This window comes from Lagopus muta, chromosome 2 (assembly GCF_023343835.1).
Source record: "Lagopus muta isolate bLagMut1 chromosome 2, bLagMut1 primary, whole genome shotgun sequence".
Classification (NCBI taxonomy): domain Eukaryota; kingdom Metazoa; phylum Chordata; class Aves; order Galliformes; family Phasianidae; genus Lagopus; species Lagopus muta.
Genome location: NC_064434.1, coordinates 80,038,147 through 80,057,481, shown reverse-complemented (window position 1 = coordinate 80,057,481; position 19,335 = coordinate 80,038,147). Strand labels below are relative to the sequence as shown.

Here is a 19,335-nt window from a genome sequence, read left to right as displayed (position 1 = left end):
GAGGCAGCTCAGAGTATGAGGCCTGCTCCCCACCCCTGTGCTGTTGGCAGCGTGTCAGAAAGCAGTACACACAGGGGGGCATGCAGCCCCCTCCACCGTGGTAGTAGCACGCATGCTCCCACACCCCATTGCAGCCTCCCCTCCACTGCCACACACAGACAGACTGAAAGAACAATAGCTCCTTTTTTTTTTTTTCTTCCTTTTTTTCTTTTTCCTCCTTTTGTACACAAATATATACAGGGTATTATACACATCTCTACACAGACAGTGCCAAACCCAACCCAGCCCCCTGCGAGCAGCATCCCAGCAGCAGGGCTGGAGCACCCAGCCAGCCTCCAGCCTGCATCCCAGGGTAGGGGCATGGACACAGACCACCAACCAATACCGTTGAGCCTTTTCCTGCAGGAGACTTGTGTTACAAGTATTGTGCCTCTCCCCATTTCTGTGTGCTCTATCTCCACCACTCCAGGACCCACAATTCTTCACCTCTGCCCCACTTTCCTCTGGGCTTGGGGTCCTATAGAGGGATGTAGAGGAAAGGCAGCTCCATCCTTCACACAGCAGCCCTGAAGAGCGGAATCCACTCCTCTAAAGGAGAGCAAGAGGGAGAAAAGCCAGTGCCCGTGATCACCTTTCTCCACAGCAGAATGCTTCAGTTGTTCAGGTCCATAAAGTGCTTTGAGCTCCAGGGCCTGTGTTGGTGATTGGAAAGGTAAATGACTGTCCCTTCCTCCTGGTCTGAGGGAGCCCAGAGGTCCAGCTCCAGAGACCAGAGCACACCCACAACGGGCAGAGTGAAGGGAGCAGTATCAGCAATGAGCACCAAAGAGGATGGTGGCAGGGGGTTGAGGGAAATAAATATAGCTCAGTAGCAGGGAGATTATTTTTCCTTTACATTTTACACAAGGGGAGGGAGAAAGCAATTAAGAGCCACTGATGCTAACCAGAAATCTCCTCACAAGAACCTCCAAGCAGGAGTGCCAGGGGCTCATCTGCCTCTCCTGCCTGCACTCAACTTCAGACAGTCCAGGCCCCTCTCCCAGTCCTTCCTGACCCCTCCCTGCCCAGGACACAGCTATCACTAGAGAGGGGACAAAGTCAGAGGCAAGGAAGTAAGACCCCTGGGCAGGTGAAGCAGCCCAACGCTGCATGTTGCTGAGGACGCTATGGTCCAGACCCCTTTCTCCCCTCTCCATAGCACCCAGCAGCTCCCCAGTACAGTGCCCCTGTGCCTAGCCTTGCTCCATAGACACTGGGCAGCAGAGAGGACTGCAGTACCACACAGAGGTCAGGTTGATTTGTGTTTGAAAGAGAAGGAAAATGTGCAAAAAATGCCACTTAAAATGATGCTGCAATCCCCCACCTGTGCATGTGGGGAAGGAGGGGGATGCACTTATAGGGGAGAGGCTGCCTGCGCCTCCTGCCTGTGAGAGCACCTTCAGCACCCCCCACCCAGTGAGGGGCTGCTTTGTGCTGCTCTCCTGGGTTCAACCAGTCTCCACAGCCCAGCACACAAGGGGGAAGAAGAGGGACACCATCCTCACCCCCTAGTGCCCAGGACATCACACCCAGGGGATGCCACAAGAGGCTGAGTGAGGAACACGGGAGAAGGGAAGGCAGCACTACTTGGGCACGTGGCACAAAGCCACCCCATCTTCCAATACACTGATTAAAGCTTTTTGTTCATCATCTTCCTGTAAATCTAATAAATTAGTGTTTGCATTCCTTGCCAGGAGGACAGGGGACAGAGGGAGCAGTTGAGGAAACACTAGAGGAGCCCCTTGACCTGAGACCCCTTCATAAAGCACCCAGCCTCCCTCCACTCCTGAGGTGCTGGCAGGGTCACGGTCTCCCTCCTCCTCAGCCTCTAGGGGTTTACAGTCTGGGTACACGTTAACGAAGGTAGCGAGTGAGGAGCAAGCCCGCAGAGGGGCCAGGCAGCACAGCAGTAGGGGCAGGGAAGTGGAAAGCTGGCAGCAGGGCCCCTGCCCTCGCTGAAGGTAGTGGCCCTGGGGGTGGGCGAGAGTAGCGGCTGGCCCCCTCAGCTCTGCGCTCCCTTCGCTTTCTCTCTCCCAGTTGCAGTGGGCGCAGCCTGCCCTGCTCCTGGGACTCCATCCCTTCCCTCCCTCCTGCCCTCCCTCTGCAGTCCCTACTGGCGGATCTCATTCTCTATCAGGCTGTCCTCACACGACTGGAAATCCGTGTCATTCATGCCATCAGTAGTGATGAGCTCCTCATCCTGTGATCCCTGCTCCTCCGACTCAGTTGCTTCGCCCTCTGGGGAGGAGTCCTGCAGCACTTGGGCGATATACTTCTGGAAGAGCAGGGGTGAGGAGGGGAAAGAAGAAACACTCATAAGTCTGCAGTGCTTCCTGCAGCCCAGGGGATTAAGCAGAGCTCAAGGAATGAAGCACTGTTCAGGGAAAAGGTCAGGTGTCGGACACGTTGGGAGGGTATGGATGGGTTTCACCCCAGATTACATGGGGAGGAGAACAGCATCACAAAACCTAAAGATTCTGAGTAAGAATGGAGACCGGCCCAGATGGATTCATTGCCCTAGCCAAGAGAGAGGCAGAAAGTACATGTATAGCATTCAAGGAGAAGGAAATGAGTGCATGTGGGGGAGTTACAATTCATATATAATGCAATTCATCACCCAATGTAGGTGAGGAACACAGAGCCCAACATTTGCTTCCTACCCCCTTTGAGAGACTTGGGTACTGCCTCAAAAAGGTAAGGAGCAAGGTATTTGAGCAAGAAGGAAAGACTTGCAGGTATTATCTCCTCTTTCTTAAACCCAGGTAAGGAGCATACCAGGGCATGGACATGGAGATGGGGACTCACAGCGGATTTGGGAGCTGGTAGGTTGGTGGCAGGTCTCCCGTTCTGCCTGCTTTCTGTGGCATCCACCTCTGTGTGCTCAATCTGGAGAGGAAAGCAGAAATGCAGAGAATGCCAGGATGACACAGCTGCAGGAGCTGCATTCCAGTGAGACTGTCCCCAAATTCTCAGTGGGTATGGGAGCAGCATACACATGGCAATGATGGCATACAGCTCCAGACTGCTTTGGGAACTTTCCCCATGGAGCTAACACTCTGCCAAGGAACAGCCAGAGACATCCCCCCCACTGCCCTAAATCCCCCTATGTCACTGATTAGCTGTGCTCCCAAGGGAAGGTGCTCCCATACCCTTGAGCCCCTGCCCACCATCCCACCTCACCTTGTAGTTGTGAGCACTGAGGTATTTGAAGTGCCCAAAGCAGACGTGACATAGGCAGATCACAATGGTGATCACAAGAACCACAAAAGTGAACATAGAAGTTGGGGCCAAGAACCCTGAGATGAAGAGAAATCAGTGTTAGGGTGCCAAAGCTGAGAGATGGTGTGGTGCTGCTAAGAGGCAGCAGCCAGGGGAAATGCTCAGCTAGACACTTCCCAGCCTAGCACTTACCTGTACGCATAGTGGAGAAGAAGAGAAGCCAGAAGAGGCATAAGATGGGGGCTGCCACTACTTGGTTCACAGCACCGGAATGGATCTTCTTGTCCAGTTTGGCAGGCAGGTAGGCGTAGTACAGATTGTAGCGGTCCACCAGGTGCTTGAGCAGCATATACATGAGCCCTGAGGGAGAGGTGTCAGAAAAGGGCATTGACCTTTTTCCCAGTGCCTCCAGACAAGAGGAAATACTTCCCGTGCAGAGGCAAAGGGCTGTCACTCACCAAAGGGGACAATGATGGGGCAGGTGATGCTGTAGGTCATGACCACAGTGAATACACACATCATCCATGCGTAAGCGGCCCCAAACTGGAACTCGTAGGCCTGGTGCTGCAGGAAAGAGCAGAGACCTGCATGTTTTTACCCTGAGCAGGGTATGAGATACCCAGCACTTGGCAAGCCCCAGAATGCACAGCCCCCACTGCAGCACCCTCAGCCCTGGCTGCAGGCCATACCCTCCCCAGCACCACCACTTACTCGCTTGACGTTTCTCCGTTCAGCGGCTGAGCGGGCCAGGCAAAGGCGAATCATGTACATGAGCAAGCCAGGGATGCGCAGCAGGTCCATGGCATTCCCAATGAAAGCAGAGGCGATGACGTAGTTGACAAAGAAGGCCCCGTTGTCTGGCAGGAACACGCACCTGGGAAGTGGCAATGAGAGCAGATTGCAGGAGATGCTCCCGCAGCACGGAAGGGACCGAGACCTGGGTACCACCTTTGGATGCTCCCCCACCATTAACAAGGGCTTTCTTCCCTGCTCCACTTACTCAAATCGCACTGCAGCTTCAGCAAGGAATTTTTTGTCAAATAGCCAGCGGAAAAACACATCCAAGCTGCAGGGAAGGGGGGTGAGAAGAAAAGAACAGTCAGAAGCAGCTTACACAGACATAGACATGCAAATATATGGAAACTGCTCTAAAAAGACCCCAAGCTCTGATCATAGACCTTATTGTTCCTTCTTGGGATATGTCATTGGCAATTATGTAAATCAGACACTGGGAAAAACAGTACCCTTAAAGGGATCTAATGCTTTCCATTCTCATGCATGTTCTTCTCCTTTTACCCTGATCCTATAACTATTTTCCTTTCCTTTGCTTGGGTGAAACAACCCTGCAAGAAACTGGTGACTGACTACAGGAGAAACTACTCAGGTACATCATAACCTCAAGAAGAGAGATAAGAGAAAAAAAAAAAATCTCATTTCTCTCCAGTTCTACACTATTTTGACATAAAATTATGCAATCTTCTGGCATCTCCAGCATCATGATTCTGGTGGACTATAGAGCTCCACACACAGCAGTGGGATGGATTCTGTCCTCAGAGAGAAGTGTAACATGCTTGTTGGTGTACAGCTGAAATGCAACCTTCTGAGAACATTCACTTGCTTAAGTCACAAAGTTATAAGCAACAAGACATTTTAAATCTGACTGGGAAACCTTACTGTAGTCACCCTTAGGATGGAGGGTCATTATTCTGCCTCTGTTAAAAGACCTGCCTATCCCCTATTGGAACAGGTCGATTTAGCCACTGAGGAGTTGTATCCTGAATTTATGGGCTGTAGATTTCCCATCCTACAATACATAAAGAAGCTCCTATCAGAGTAAACCCTCCCATCACCCCTGCTTCTACCTCCCAGATTTTCTCTCCCTCTCTCTCTTTCTCTCTCTCTGTTTTGTCCTTGATCAGTGCTGAGGCTATGCTGATGTCTGGCAGCTGATGTCCCACAGGGCATTTCAATAGCCTCTACAGGAAGATTTGGGGCTCACATCCAGCAGGATTAGCATTCCTGCAGCCTACAAATAGGAAGACCACCCAGCCAAGCAGTACAGCCCACTCGCTTCTGGCTGAAGTGGGGGAATTTGCTAGCTTTATATAGAAATAAGAAGAGCAAGGAAGTACTGCAGGAGAATCACTGGAGGTGCAACTCAACCACCTCCACACTCCAGGTCTCTGCTCTTTCTTGCCCTCCCACACTTACCTGCTCAGGCCCAGTGAGGGCAGCAGCAAGACCATGAAGATGAGGAACGTGTAACACTTGTGCATGGTGGTCCTGTTCTCTCCAGATCTGGGGGCAGAGAGAAAGCTGTTAACATTGTCACCTCACCAGCACAGGGTGCCCCCACATAGCAGAGACTGGGAGCTCCACGTGTGTGCCTTGCCTGGCCACAGGGAGGAGGCTATAACAGGGGGCTGACAGAGGCAACAGCGAGAGAAAGCAGAAGGCAGGTGAAAAGGCAGGAGAATTTTTTTTTTTGGAGGGGAAGGGGGAGTAGAGAGAATAAGCTACCTTCAGTAATCTGCAGCTGCCAGAAATGCCAGCTGAAAGAGTTCATGTTTTAACACATGGTGGGGCCTGGAAGCTCAGAGAAGGGTAATGCTGCCTAGCAGCCCTGCATCCCACCACACAAGTGGTGAGTGGTCTTGTGCTATTTGTGAGGTATATACACATTTGCCAGTGCTCTGCAAGTCAAATCCATTCACTACTGCCAGAAGCCATGGCAGCCAACACAATTTTTCCTTGGGAAAGTGATGACTTCCACATGAGTACAGGCACACTACACCTGCACACTCATCTTAGCCAAGACTTCCCTTGCTACTAGCATTTCTCAAAGGCATTGGCCACAGCTCCTCCCACTTTTCCTGCAGAAGTATATCACTCTCTGCTCAGTATAAGCCCATGCTGAACCCCACCACCCAGCTAATGGCTGGCAGAGCTGTCCACAGCAGGCCCCAAGGTGACCAAAAGGTGCCACATGACACCACACTTGGAGTGAAGACAGCAATCTAAGCAAGATGAGCTGGTCACAGCTTTGCATTAGTGAGAAGTATCAAGATGCCAGGCAACAAGCCAAGAACAGGCACTGGCTGTCCCTACCTGGTCCAGTGCGCTTCAAAAAAGGCAGAGTAATACACAATGGTGGGCAGCAGAGCTGAGAAGCACCACAGCAGCAGAGTTGGAAAGAACTGAGTGATGATGGGGTTCTGTGACAAGACAGAGAAGAGACTGTGCGTTACACACAGTGCAGCAGCTCTCATCACAGGTGCTGCGCTTACTGATGCAGAGTTCCCAGTGCCTGCTGCTATGACAATGCAGCCCAGCCACTCTCAATACCCCCATACTGGAGGGCTTCCTGAACAACCTCTCCTTTGCTCTCAGGCTGATAGGACCTGGGTTATGCTGCCAGTTTCTCTTGCTACTCACTCCCTTTCAGGGGCTTTTGTGCCTTGGGGTGGCTTCAGTGCTACCCACTGTGCAACCCTCCCCGAAGGCCTTACATTGAGGTACTCCACAGGCTTGGTGACATTGAACTTGTCCATAGTAGTGATGATGATCGCAGGGGTGGTGAGGAAAAAGAGGAGAATGAAGAGGACCACATTGATCACCAGGCAGCGGATCCACCAAATGAAGCCCCGGATGGAGAGATGTTCCCTGGGAGGATGAAAGAAAAAGGGCATCAAAAACAACCACACTAAAGATCATATTCACAATACAGCCAAGCCTGTGTGAACAGAGCTTTGGAAATGAAGTTAAGGCTTTCCCCCTCCAAAGCTGGATCAAATCTCTAGCTCAGCCAAGCTAGCCATCAGCAAGACCACTACCCTCCGTTATCAGATTGTGAGGGTGCATTCTCTCTTTTTATCTCTACAGACCTGCTGAGCCCCACTTCTGCTCACCAGTAAATGTTTTGTGGGTCAGGGGCATAACTGACAGTCCAGTTGGAAACGTGCAGAGATTCACTGCAGGAGGAGGCCCTGGGCTCCCCACGACATGCGCAGCCCTGGCACTTGCAAGCATTGAAGTCTTTGAGGATTCTGGAAAAGGAGAGAACAAGGGAGATGCTGCCACAGAGGGCCAGGGCAGGAACAAGCTGATGTGGATGTCTTGGGGCTGGGATTTCTGATTTAAAAGAGCTGTGAGATGCCACCGTCCTGGGAAGGACAGGATCTCTTGCAGTACTCACATGGCTGTGATAGTCTCATTATGAAACGTGACAAAGGCCATCCCCAGAGGCTTCTCATTCACCTTCTCCTTCTCCCGCTTGTAGTCATCTTTGAGTTTCTCCTCCAGTTTAGTGTAGTACTCAATGGCTTCCACCTGAGCAGAGGGACAGGCATCAGAGCAGAGACCAGGGGACCTCACCCCTTAGAGCCGTCACAGCATCACAGCGGGGAGACAGCAGGCAGTCAAGACAACCTAGGCTAAGCTGTGGGGCAGCAGCTCCATGGCTGAGTGCCAGGAGAGCTATGATACGCTCCTGGTCCCAGACTGGGTGGCCAGCAGGACCTAAGCATGCTGCAAGTCAGTGCGGGCAGCACAAGGGCCCAGTGCCCACAGTACCCCTCTGCCCAGTGCCTCCAGCTCTCCTCACACCTCCTCACAGCCCCTGATGACACAGCAGCACAGGTGACCACAGGGCTTGGGGTTGATCATGGATGGGGTGTTCTCCTTGCTCTGCAGGTTGGTGAAGTAGATTCGTCCGCGCTCAGCTTTCTTCCTGAAGCGGGAGAAGGGAAGAGAAAGAAAGTTGTCTCAGAAAACCTCCATGGCACCAGACTTGAAGAAGCGGATGAGAAGAACTCACAACTCCAACTTCTGTGACTCCCCACCCCAGCCTTCTACCCCCAGCTATGGGCTGGTTACCTCTCAGCATCGAGAAACATCAGCCGAGCCACATCATAACAGGGACGTGCTTCCAGCACAGTGCAGTTGGCATAGGCCTCCCTGTGGATGGAAAATAGCTGCTTGTCATACATGGCATCAACTCCCTTCTCTAGAGTGCTTCTAAACTACTACAGTTTTTACTCAGGTTCCAATGGAAGATGATGACTTCTTGTTTTGATTTTGGTTAATAAGAAAAATATACTCTTCTACAAAGAGCATGACCAACAGAGAAGCAACAGCACAGTATCCTGCTGTCACTGCTGGAGTGCTTCCTGCCTGCATCTCACTTCTATGAGCTTGACAGCTTTCTCATGATGTGCCCTATCCCACCATGTACCATGCTGACCCCCTATGGCTATGCAAAAGACAGCTCAGCATGTCCCAACACATTGCACATTGAGATAAAAATTCACACAGGAAAATAGCAGCCAAGTGCCCAAAAAAAGAACGTTCACCAATTTTAACCAGCTTCTGCCCCAGGATTTTCAACATATTATTGCTGTTCCAAGCAACATCAGCACCACCCCACTAAAAACATTCCTGTTACAGAGCAGCCTTTAATTAGGAAAATAGTGAGACTCACTCAAAATGCTTCTTGATCTTTTCTGGCTCAGCATATTTTGAAATCCCATTGATGAAGAGAGTTCGCTTCACCTGAAAGGAAGAAAGTGAAGATAGGTGTGGATGGTGTAAAAGATCAGACTGAAGTAAAAAAAAAAAGTTGAAAAAACAATAAGACTCAAGGCCTGAGTTAGCAATAGGAGGGCATCCCAGACACTTTGGGGAGGTTTGCTCCCTATCTCCTATGCTTCTACTAGCTGTTAGCACTCCACATGTGATGTGCTGCAGATTGACAGGATAGGGGCTCACACTGCAACTGCCTGAACAGAAACAATGGTGTTCAGAAGTAAGCAAAGCAAAGGCAGCTAAGGTACAACCCCAAATCCATAGAACAGCTGGAGCAACTCTTTAAACATGGGTCCCTCCACACGCGTTCACCCAGCTCAGACCTCTCTCACTTCACCAGGTGGCATCAAGATTGGCTGCTCCAGAGGAGATCTACCTTTGGCCAGGCAGAACAAAGGAGACAAATCACAACAGCCCCAGACTGCTACAGAAAGGGGAGTGCTTGGCACCCTCTCCCAGGCCACCCAACTTGACAGGAAGCCATGAAAAGATGTGCCTGGGGCAGTGCTCAGACCCCACTCACCAAGTCGTCCTCTTTGTAGCGCATCTTGGAGGTGTGCCGGCGCATGCTGTACACTGTCAGCAGCAGGTACAGGAAGGCAAAAGATGTGTGCAGCCACAGCAGGTTATTCCTGACACAAGAGAGGAGTGCTTAAAGCCAGCACGAGGTTGCCACTACAACTCAGAGATCTCTCAGGGACCCCTTCTCCAAAGGCTCTGGGGCCTTGAGTGGTGTAATTGGCACAGCATACACATGCCCTGCCAACAACCTCCAGGACTTCAACATGGCAATAGGAGCAGGGCTAGCAGCCTTTTTGAGGAGGGCAGAAACACAACCTTCAAGGAGGAAAGGCTCTGCAACAGGTAAGCATCTAGAAGATACATCTTGAGTGCCACAGTTATCCATCCCATTCCCATCCACACCTACCCAGAATTCAGGTTAGCGATCGTTGTCCTCCCAAAGCTGTATGCATTGTTTTCTGGGGAGAAAGAAGCATATAACATTCAGTTATATTGATGGGCTGTGGCAGAGCTCCAGCAGGGCATGGTATAGCAGGAACCTCACCTGCAAAACATCCCAAAAACCTAACTTCCCCAGGACAATCTTCTGGATACTCCATGCCCAAAGTGGGACAGGAGTCAGGTTTATCTGTGTTACTCCCTGGAGGACTGAGGCCCTGGCACTGAAAGCAGCTTCTCCACTTGGCTCCCTGCCCTCACCTAGCAGATCCCCTGAGAAGTTGACAGGCAACACGATGCCCACGGAGAGCACACCCACAGCCACCAGCAGCCCGATGATGTGCCTCTGGAAGGACAGGTAGTGTACTGCGTCACCTCCGCATTTGTCCCGGATCTCATCATCCCTGCCGGGGAAAGAAAGGCAATCAGGCAATCTTTTCCTGCACCGGAGGCAATGCAGAAAAGCACAGGGTGATGGCTGCCCATGCAGTTGGTTTGAATGTACACAGCACCCCTGGAACACACCCTGCAGAACTGCAGCCATGTCCTGGACATTGACTCCAGCATCTGGCCATGAACCAGCTCAGGCAAAAGCCCATCTATGCAAAGCTTGCTGCAGCTCTGCTCCCCACACGCTGCCTTCTGCCACTAGGAATGGGCAGCTGGGCCCACACACGCCCACACCTAACAATCATCCCTGCATGGACTGATTCCAGAAATGCTTAAGAAACTGCTCCCGAGTGCCATCCAGCTGGCAGCATCTCCCTGCCTCCTGCAGTCCATCCTTCATGCCAGAAACCTTCTTTACACAACAGTGCCCCTAGCAGGAACCATAGGGAAGGGAGCACTTCTGCAGTGTTTCTGAAATAGAACTGGGGATAGGGTAGATGTGGGTTGAGCCATCTCTGTCGCAAACTGGCTGTGTGACCTTAGTTTTGGCTCTGGCACAATTTGTATCATCCTTGCCTTTGCTTGTCCCCTCCATACAGCCTTCTGCAGCCCCTTCTCTGAAGTGCAAAAAAGGACAGTGACTTCACACTGCTATACTGGGTTGTTGTCCCAGTACCCCACACTGCCCTTCTTCCTCACACAGTCCCCCTCTGCAGATCCTGGGGCACTTACTTTATTCTGAAGATGGCTGTTAACCAGGAGCAGAAACCCTGTGTGGAAAAAGAAGACAGAAAGGTCTCACGTCACTGTATGCTCCCCTATTCCTGCTCCATCCTCCAAAGGCTTGGGAGACCAGGCTGGCTTCCCTGAACCCACACAGACATGACTGAGGGCAAGGAGACCAGATCACAAGCAGCTACCAAAATGTGCAAAGCTGCAGAAAGGCCTAGGTAGAGGAGGTGACAATGCTACTACATAGGGCACAACTCTGCCACATGGCTGTCCCCCACCAGCAGGTAGCTTGGCCTTTCCAGGAAGCACTGGGCTCCTGGTTAGCCTAAGAGCTCTCAACAGCTAAGGGACATCCAGAAAATTAATCACATAGTGGTACTGCAACTGCCATCCTGGACAATAGCTCTGTAGGGACTTGAAGAACAGAGCATGCCAAGCCAGTGCTTCTCAAAGCACTTCCAGTGGAGGCATATCTCCTGGGAAACTTCACGCACTACTCAGCTGCACTTACTCTTTAGAGAGGACTGCAGGAGTAAACTGCTCACAGAACAGACACTCATCAAACCAAGTAGATGTACAGCTACCGGTTTAAAAGCATGATCAGAAGCCAAGCAAGTACTATGCTGCCTTGGGCTCTGTACCATACGGTCAGACTATAAAGTGTGGGACTTAAGGCTCCAGAATGGGCAGGCAGAGCTACTGCTGAAGAGCACTTGGTTCTCACAAGCTGTGGCCTCCCAGCTGCCCACAGACAAGGAGTTTGCCTCTTGCAGCTACTCACATTGTCCCTCTGGTCAAAGTCCACAGAGCTGGAGACGGAGGTGAGGCGCTCGTAGCGGTCATGGTTGTCAGAGTGCAGAGCGGAGGCTACGCTAAAATGACAAATGTTGAGGGAGAAAGTTAAAAGGTGAGAGGAGGCAGCTCAGCCAGGAACCAAGAGCACCCAGGCCAGCAGTTAATTCAGGTCAGTTTGCCCCAGGTGAGACGGAGACAAGACAGCCTCAAAGAGCAGAAGGCAGCAGTAAGCAGAGACCCCTCCTTGGGCAACGCTGCACAGACAGCACCCAGAGCCTGCTCCCAAGCATGGGGCTGGGCTCTGGCAGCCTCCAGGGGCTTATGGATGCTGCACCCTCTGTGCCCCTTCTCTGAAGGGCACATAAGCCCTGCAAGGAAGAGCAGGCAGCAGCTGCCACAGAGGAGTGATCGAGTCTCTTTAGTGCAGAGCTTAAAGAAGAAAGAGGATGTGTGAAGGAGACAGTGCTACAAGTGGGGTGCTCACCTGAGGGCTCCTGTTTTCCCTTTTGCACCACATCTACGGAGATGAGTGCAGAGGTGAGCATCAAAGGTACCAAGAAGCATAAAGCAGCTCCCAGGCTACTGGGGAGAGAGCTCTGGAGAGGCCCTGGCAGCATCTTCTTGACCCTGGGGCACCCCTACCTACACAGTTCTGCAGACTTTAGCTGCCTCAGGGAAGAGGAAGGATAGAAGCCTGGTGGACCCATATCACCATTATACCAGTACCTCAGTGAGAGGAGACCCCGGGAAAGAAAGACACTACTGGCATGGTCACACTGTGTGCTGATTGAAGCCAGGCTGAGCCCAGCTGCTCGCTCATGGCTGGGTCTCCTGTCTGCCTGGGAGTCCCTAGAAAAGGGGCAGGGAAGCAAATGGGAACAAATAGCTGTAGGCTGGAAGGTGAGAAGCAAATATCCCCAACTGCTGCGCTCCAGACACAGGCAGGGACCTCAATGAAGAACTGGCAGCGCTAGCATCCAAGGCAGATAATAGCCCCCAGAATGAATGGAGGTGATGAGTAGGCTGGCAAAGAAGATAAAATGAATGGTCCAGATATCTAAATTAAATAGCACTTGTAAGATGACATCAGGCTGGGACCTTGGAAGTACGAGATATTGCTAGAAGTAAAGCAAACACTAAAAACAGTCTTTCTGTAACCACTATGGGTGAAAGAAGGATCAGATGAACAAGAACCAACAGAAGAAACAGATGAGAAACAGACTAGAGACAAGTGATGACACCCCAGAATGGCAAACAAGCTAAGACCTTTGTGACCCTGTTGAAGGGAAAAGGATGGTACACATGGCTTCCCTCAGAGCAGGGCAGCACCTGCTGACTTTCTAGCTGGAAACAACACACAGAGGAGAACGGAGATTAGTGAAGGTCACAGAACTACAGTACAGAAGATTAGACAGTGGAACAAGGGCCTGCAACTGCACAGCCCCACACCTACACCCTGGACCCTCAGCTTTCTGAAATCCCAGAGGCTTTGCAACTGGATGAAGGGAGAGGGTGAATTTCCGCTGCGTGCAGCCCTGAGACCCCAGCATGATGACACCGTGTGCTTCTGGCTCCTCAGTACTGGGAAAGTAGACAGTGGGGAAGCACTAGAGGGAATAACTGCAAAGGGTACCATTTGTTAGATCAGACTAACAGCTCCATGCAGGATGGACCATACCTGAGAATGTACATGATCAGCAGTGCTGATAAGACAGAGGGTGCCATGCCCTTCCAAGGCTGGGAGGATGGAGAGGGAGCTGTAGAGGAGTACCTGCATCTAGCTGGAGGCTCTCTAAAGCCAAGCACTAACAAAGCGAGTGGAAAGAGGTAATGCTGCCCTCTTTCCTGAGAGGAGATTAATGTGGGACCCAAGAAACCTTCTCCATGCCTGCTGCTAGAGAAGAAAAGAGACTAGGTTTGAGGCACTGCCAACCCCAGGCTCGAGGAGGGGAAGGCTGCCAGGCAGCTGTGCAGACAGCTTGCTGTGGTGTGATGCATGAGCTCGCTGTGTGGATAGCAAGCCCTGCAGGACTTTCCATCACTACCCTTACACACGGAGGTGGGAATGGGCTGCCACCTCCTCTTGGCACAGACTGAGTCACTAAGAGAGCTGATGGCTACATCTGTTTGCTCTGGCAAATGTCAGGACAAGGGTACTTGCTGGCTTCCAGACAAAGGGACACATTAAAGAGGTTGTGCTCCTGCACGTTCAGTGACAGGCAGTGCCAGTCTGCATACGAGTCCCTAACCCACTACACGCCACTGCAACTCTGCATGGAGGATAGCTCAATGGCAATCTGCTACCAGATTTAGAAAAGCACTGACCAGGATGAGGTTTTCCTCACTGAGATCCGCAGGCTTTTAGAAATTTCTGTCTACCAAAACCAACACAGCTCAAGCACTGCGCTTGGAGGGCAGCAGAGAGATTCAGCAAGCCCAGATGAGTAATGGGAAGAGGAAGAAGCAGACCCCTGGAAAGAGATAAATACTCATGAGGATAACAGATGGCCTCCACTAAAAAGCTGCTTCTGAGCCCCAGAGCATGAAAGCTCTGCTACAGTGCGTTAGCATCCAAAAGCAGCCAGACATACAAAGCAGGGCCATCCACTAGTGGAGCACTAAGTGTGAGCAAGGCATTCCCTCTGTGCCACGTACCACAGCTACCACCAGTTTTGCTTTCACAGCCAAGACTGCTCTGCCCTTTGAAGCTAAGGAGCAGAATAGGAAAATAGGAGGACTTCTCTGCCCTCTTGAGACAGTAGCAGGCCACTGCTTTGCAAGTGATGGAATGCTCAGTGCAGGCTCTGCTGGCACTCCTGGCTGACTATGCAGCATGTCACTCAGCATACTGGCAAGGCAATGGAATGGTTTTTACTTGGGTATAAAAGCAGCAAGAAAGAGAGAAGAACACAGAGGAAGGATATGTGACAGTGCTCAGCTGTCCTCACTATGAGCACCCTGCAGATAAAGCCAGGTCAAGGTGTTAGAAGATGCTCTCAGCCATGCTGAGACACGAAAGTCTCTTCCCACATGGGGAAGAGAGAAGGGACAAAGATGCTGCCTTGCTAAACACAGTACCAGCCTGGGGTAGATGGTAAGGGAGAAGGGCCAATACTTGCTCTTGTTCTGGAAGCCTCACGAGGCTCAAGGCAAAAGAAAAGCCTAGTAATGACCTCTGTGCACCTGCCACGAGAACAGCCCTTGGAGCTCACCAGCATGAAGGATGAACAAGGAAAAGGCAGCTGCACTCCTCTTGGCTGACTCAAGTATGCCGCAGGCTCATGTTTCTTCCCCAGTACTCACAGTGGGATAGCAGGACACAGGCAGGTACAGCAGGGTGCATGATATGTCACTATCTGTCTCAACTAGCAGCTCCTAGGCACTGCTGCACACAGAGAGCGTTTAAGGGCTGAGTGGAGAACTACAGTGCACCCAGGTGTGGTAGGTGGCTGACACAAAGGGGTGGGGGAGAAGGGGAGAAAAGAGCACAAATCCATCAAGAGACACAAATCCAAGCCCTGAACTCCCGGCCACTTAGATTAGTTCACAAGCAAGAGAGAAAACTGCAAAAAGAAACAGAGAGACAGAGAGAATAAAAAAGACCCTGAAAAAACAACATACTATTCCCGCTCCTCTCGCTCCGTCTGCCATCGTCGGCGCCTGGGGGCACAGAAACAGAAAGGGAGAGGTTACAACCAGGGGAGCAGGCGCCAGGTCCCCTCCATCACAGGGCTCCACGTGGTCCTGAGGAATAGAAATCTGCTGGTGGTAAGGCTGGAGAAGGAGACCTTCCCTACAGAGCTCAGTGCTGCCCTGAGCCACTGCAACCTGCAGACTGCATGAACCACCCCCCTGCTCTCTGCTTCCTTTAACCAGCTTCTGTCCCTCTCCTTCCCATCCCAGGCAGCTTACATGCATCTGTCCCAGGTCGAAAATTCCAGTCCCATAAAATGCTCAACCTGCCCCATGGATGGGCCAAGCAGTAGGAGCACACAAGGACAGACAGCTGCAGCAGCAGGAGCTCCTCCTGCAGATTCCAGACTAGCTGGCATTACTTGTACCAAACTTATCTGAACTGGTATTACCAAGGGGACCTAACAGGCTGGTGCTCAGCTCTATTCTAACCTTTTGGTGACATGAGCTATTGGAACTTATCAAGCAGAAGCAGCACCAACTACCAACTACTACAGTGTGCTTTAAGGCACGCTGCCTCCGGCATGTGACAAAGTACAACACACAATAAACCACCTCTGGATACTGCATAGCACAGAGCAAGACTCTCTACACAACCCCCCAGCTCCACCACGGGGAGTTACTCGTTCAGCACTGGAAGAAACCAATTGTCCTTCCCACTGCTTACAGCAAAAACAGGAGCAACAAGGCATGCTTCTGGAAGGAATCTCAGACATCTGCCTTCAACGTAGGATCCCCATTACCAAAGGGCCCTGACTTTTGCTAGAAGACATGACTGGATGCATATCTCCTCAGCTACCCTTGCTCTGTCCCTCCAGAGCAGTTTGTGCACCCTTCCCCTATTGCACTCTGCTCTCAGGCTCATCACAGGTCTTGTAAAGCAGAGCAGGGGAGCAGTGAGTGGTAGTTCTGTCACTCTTCCTTCTGCAAAGAACAGCTGGTGACCCAACACTTTCATCAGTCGAGAGAAAATGAGCTGCATGGGATGAACTCAGCATTTGCACTCACTGTTCAAGCTCCGCTACTGCCTGGGCAGATCCCTGCTCCAGCCTCACATCATATGCTCACCTTGCCAGCCAGGCATGCCAGCCATCCCTGTTACTGCCTATCCTGCTTCAGCTTTATGAGCAAGTCTGGCACCTAGAAGCAGCAGGCTGCATTTCTAAGTGCCCTTCACAAGAACTACATCCTGCAAAGCTACCTTCAGAGGTTTAAAAGACTTCAGCATGGCAGCCCCTGCCCCTTCTGTGACCTTTTTTCCCCCTCCTCCCTCACCTCTGCCTGCTGTTCCTCAGGTCATTTCAGCCCCTGTACAGCTCTGTCAGTACAGGGACCAAAGGTGACATTGTAGCTTTAGTTCCTGGAGCCAGCAGAGACTGCTCCCTGCACTGGTAGGAGGATGCTGTAACAAAAAAAGCTGGTAAGCATGGACTTTCCCTGTTTGTGGAGCTCGGGGGATACAACTGGCATGCCTTCCTCTCTTCTCCATCTGCCTCTGGCACACACAAGGGGATTCATCCCTGCTGCAAGGAAAGGCACTGCTTGTGCTTTTTTTTTTCCCCCCGTCTCTCTGCCACACTTACCTGTCAGCATCAGTCACCAGGGCCAGGCGTCCATAGTCCCAAGCAACTTTACGCAAAATTGAGAAGACAAACAACAATGCCTGAAAGAGAGCAGAGAAACAGCTGTCTGCTTGCAGAACCACAGGAACTGGGGGCAGGAGGGGAGAGGACTGCTCAGCTATCAGCACACTGAGGCCACAGGACAGCAAAAGTCCTCAGAGCTGAAAAATCAGTCTGTCTAGGTGGTTAAAGGCAGACTGAGGTCCAGGATGCAACACACAACAGTCAAGTTAGTCATAGGATCAAAAAGTCCTCGTGACCCAAGGAGATAAGGTTATGACTACAATGTCCATGGTCCCACAGTTGCCAAGGACCAAGCAAAACCTTTGGGTAGGTAAGTCTGTGGGGACTCAGCATCACAAGGAGGAATTTTGGGACATGGGACTAACCTAACGTGACCTGCATCCTTACAGAAAATTGGCAACACCATTCCACAGGCTCAGTGCAGTGGTGCTAGAATTAAGGCCTAGAGTGGTTAAGGGACACAATCAAGGCCACAAAATCTGCTAGCAATAAAGTCAGGAATGGAATTTGGGATTCTCAGTTCTGACCAGATCATAGTTATCCTTTCATGACTAATTAGCGAGGAAGGTGCCAAAGCAGCCATAGGCAAACTTACAAGAAAGCACATGAAATCAAGGGCTAGGACAGTGGGCACCCCACCGAAAGGCAGCCCCTGCAGCACTGTGCTGCGGATGCGGGCACTGTAACAGTAGTCCTTGGTGCTGTTGCTGCATGTGGAGGTTTTGCAGGTGGCCCCTGCTGAGCCCAGGGTGGCGATCACGTAGGGAAGCATCTCTACAGCTTCATCGTCTTCCCTGGGGAATAGAGAGAAAGGCCTGGTTAGCACACACCAGCTGGTTAACAGTGTCGTCCCATGAGAGTTGGGACCACTCTCAGCCACTATCTTGGGTTCTCCCGTTGCCATAGGTGCTCTCTGAGAACCAGTGCCCAAGAACAGGGTCATGAAAAGAAACCTGGAGAGCTTTCAGGGATGCTAGAAGAGCTCATGGGGTCTTTGGCAAGCTGCTCCCACCAGGCACAACCTCTGAGTGTCCCCACCTGCTCCCGACTATCACATCATTTAGGACTCACAGACTGCCCTCCTCTTCCCAAAGGTGTAGTGTCTCAGCACCTTCCCCTTGGCAGGGAAGGCATTTAGCTACAGGAAAGAGCGAACGTGTGAGGTGGCATTAAGTCATGTCTGGATGATGGAAACAAACTGCTACGGGACAGTTGCTGCATCACGATCCACAATTTCCTCTGTCTGGCTGCATGCCATTAGCTGTATTAGGCTGAATCATTGCTCACAGCTCACTGCATGCCTCAGCTCCCAGGGCCCCACCAAAAAATGCTCCCACCCCTGCCTGTTTTCTTTCCTCCGACTCGGAAGTATTATGCAGAGGGCAGAGAGGAAACTCAGGATCCACTGTTTAGCTGACCACATTTTCCCCCTCCCTCCCTCCCAGTGCCCTCCCCAAAATGCTGGAATTGTACAAGAGCCAGCACAGTGCTATCACTGGAGATGGACAGATTTTTCTTCTCCTGCACAGAGCAGTTCAATGGGCAATGCAAAGTGGACCACATTACAATGACCAAGAGTGAATTGAGCACAACTGGGATGCTCTGGAAGGGAAAGATCAGCAGAAACACGATCATTCTATGGATCAGTGGGGATGAAACCCCATGAAACCCCATCAGCTGTGGAAGGACTGTACCTATTCCAGAGGGTTATTTGCCCCAAGCACCAACAAGCCATCCTGCTGTCTTACGCTAGCCTGCTGTTGCAGCATGGCCGATATCATCTGCCCTGCCCTCCTAATGCCACAGGAGATGGTGACATTTGCAGAGAGAGGCCACAAGGTGCATCCTGGCAATCTCCTGCCTCGCTGCAGTGATTTATCAGTGTCACAACATGGCACTGGCTGGTTAATGACCGCCACACAGCTCACTGCAGTGCTCAGAGAGCCCAGATCAGCTCAGCTGGGTGGACGCATCACAACAAGCAAAACCCCCCTGCGTATAGGCACTGAAGGACATCGACCCCATGGGAAAAGCCACTGAGCAGTCCTTTAAGAGATTCACAGGCAAAGAGCTGGAGTGAGGCTGCCAGGAACTGCAAAAGGGAACGGAAAAACAGCAGGAAGCCAAGCCATGAGGTCGCAGCTGGCAACTAGCTGGGGTCTCGCCAGCAGGATTCACCCCAGGTGAACCAGAAGGGACTTGGGAGCGGGGAACATGCGACAGCAGCTGGCAGGAAGAGAAGGGACAGCAAGGGACACAGGGGGCTGCCACCAATAAC

The 19,335-nt window shown here is 51.6% G+C and overlaps 1 protein-coding gene across 5 annotated transcripts in view; it reads right to left on the bottom strand.

Moving 5' to 3' along the window:
* Positions 1 to 188: 188 nt before the first annotated feature.
* The window catches only part of TMEM63B (transmembrane protein 63B), a 38,544-nt gene continuing 19,397 nt past the window's right edge, over positions 189 to 19,335 (bottom strand). For 2 of the 5 annotated variants that reach the window (XM_048936478.1, XM_048936479.1), the window contains exons 2-24: positions 17,653 to 17,851; positions 16,995 to 17,074; positions 15,340 to 15,378; positions 11,705 to 11,795; positions 10,924 to 10,961; positions 10,063 to 10,205; positions 9,770 to 9,821; positions 9,365 to 9,473; positions 8,738 to 8,808; positions 8,134 to 8,214; positions 7,864 to 7,987; positions 7,454 to 7,587; positions 7,167 to 7,304; positions 6,768 to 6,921; positions 6,367 to 6,473; positions 5,470 to 5,556; positions 4,259 to 4,324; positions 3,970 to 4,132; positions 3,717 to 3,822; positions 3,451 to 3,618; positions 3,220 to 3,335; positions 2,815 to 2,925; positions 189 to 2,314 (exon numbers count right to left, since the gene is read on the bottom strand). In XM_048936478.1, the coding sequence (XP_048792435.1) occupies positions 2,150 to 2,314; positions 2,815 to 2,925; positions 3,220 to 3,335; positions 3,451 to 3,618; positions 3,717 to 3,822; positions 3,970 to 4,132; positions 4,259 to 4,324; positions 5,470 to 5,556; positions 6,367 to 6,473; positions 6,768 to 6,921; positions 7,167 to 7,304; positions 7,454 to 7,587; positions 7,864 to 7,987; positions 8,134 to 8,214; positions 8,738 to 8,808; positions 9,365 to 9,473; positions 9,770 to 9,821; positions 10,063 to 10,205; positions 10,924 to 10,961; positions 11,705 to 11,795; positions 15,340 to 15,378; positions 16,995 to 17,074; positions 17,653 to 17,829 (2,520 nt within the window). In that variant the 5' untranslated portion in view covers positions 17,830 to 17,851 and the 3' untranslated portion in view covers positions 189 to 2,149. The remainder of the gene's footprint in view (positions 2,315 to 2,814; positions 2,926 to 3,219; positions 3,336 to 3,450; positions 3,619 to 3,716; positions 3,823 to 3,969; positions 4,133 to 4,258; positions 4,325 to 5,469; positions 5,557 to 6,366; positions 6,474 to 6,767; positions 6,922 to 7,166; positions 7,305 to 7,453; positions 7,588 to 7,863; positions 7,988 to 8,133; positions 8,215 to 8,737; positions 8,809 to 9,364; positions 9,474 to 9,769; positions 9,822 to 10,062; positions 10,206 to 10,923; positions 10,962 to 11,704; positions 11,796 to 15,339; positions 15,379 to 16,994; positions 17,075 to 17,652; positions 17,852 to 19,335) is intronic. The other 3 variants (XM_048936480.1, XM_048936481.1, XM_048936483.1) reach the window with 3 other exon arrangements.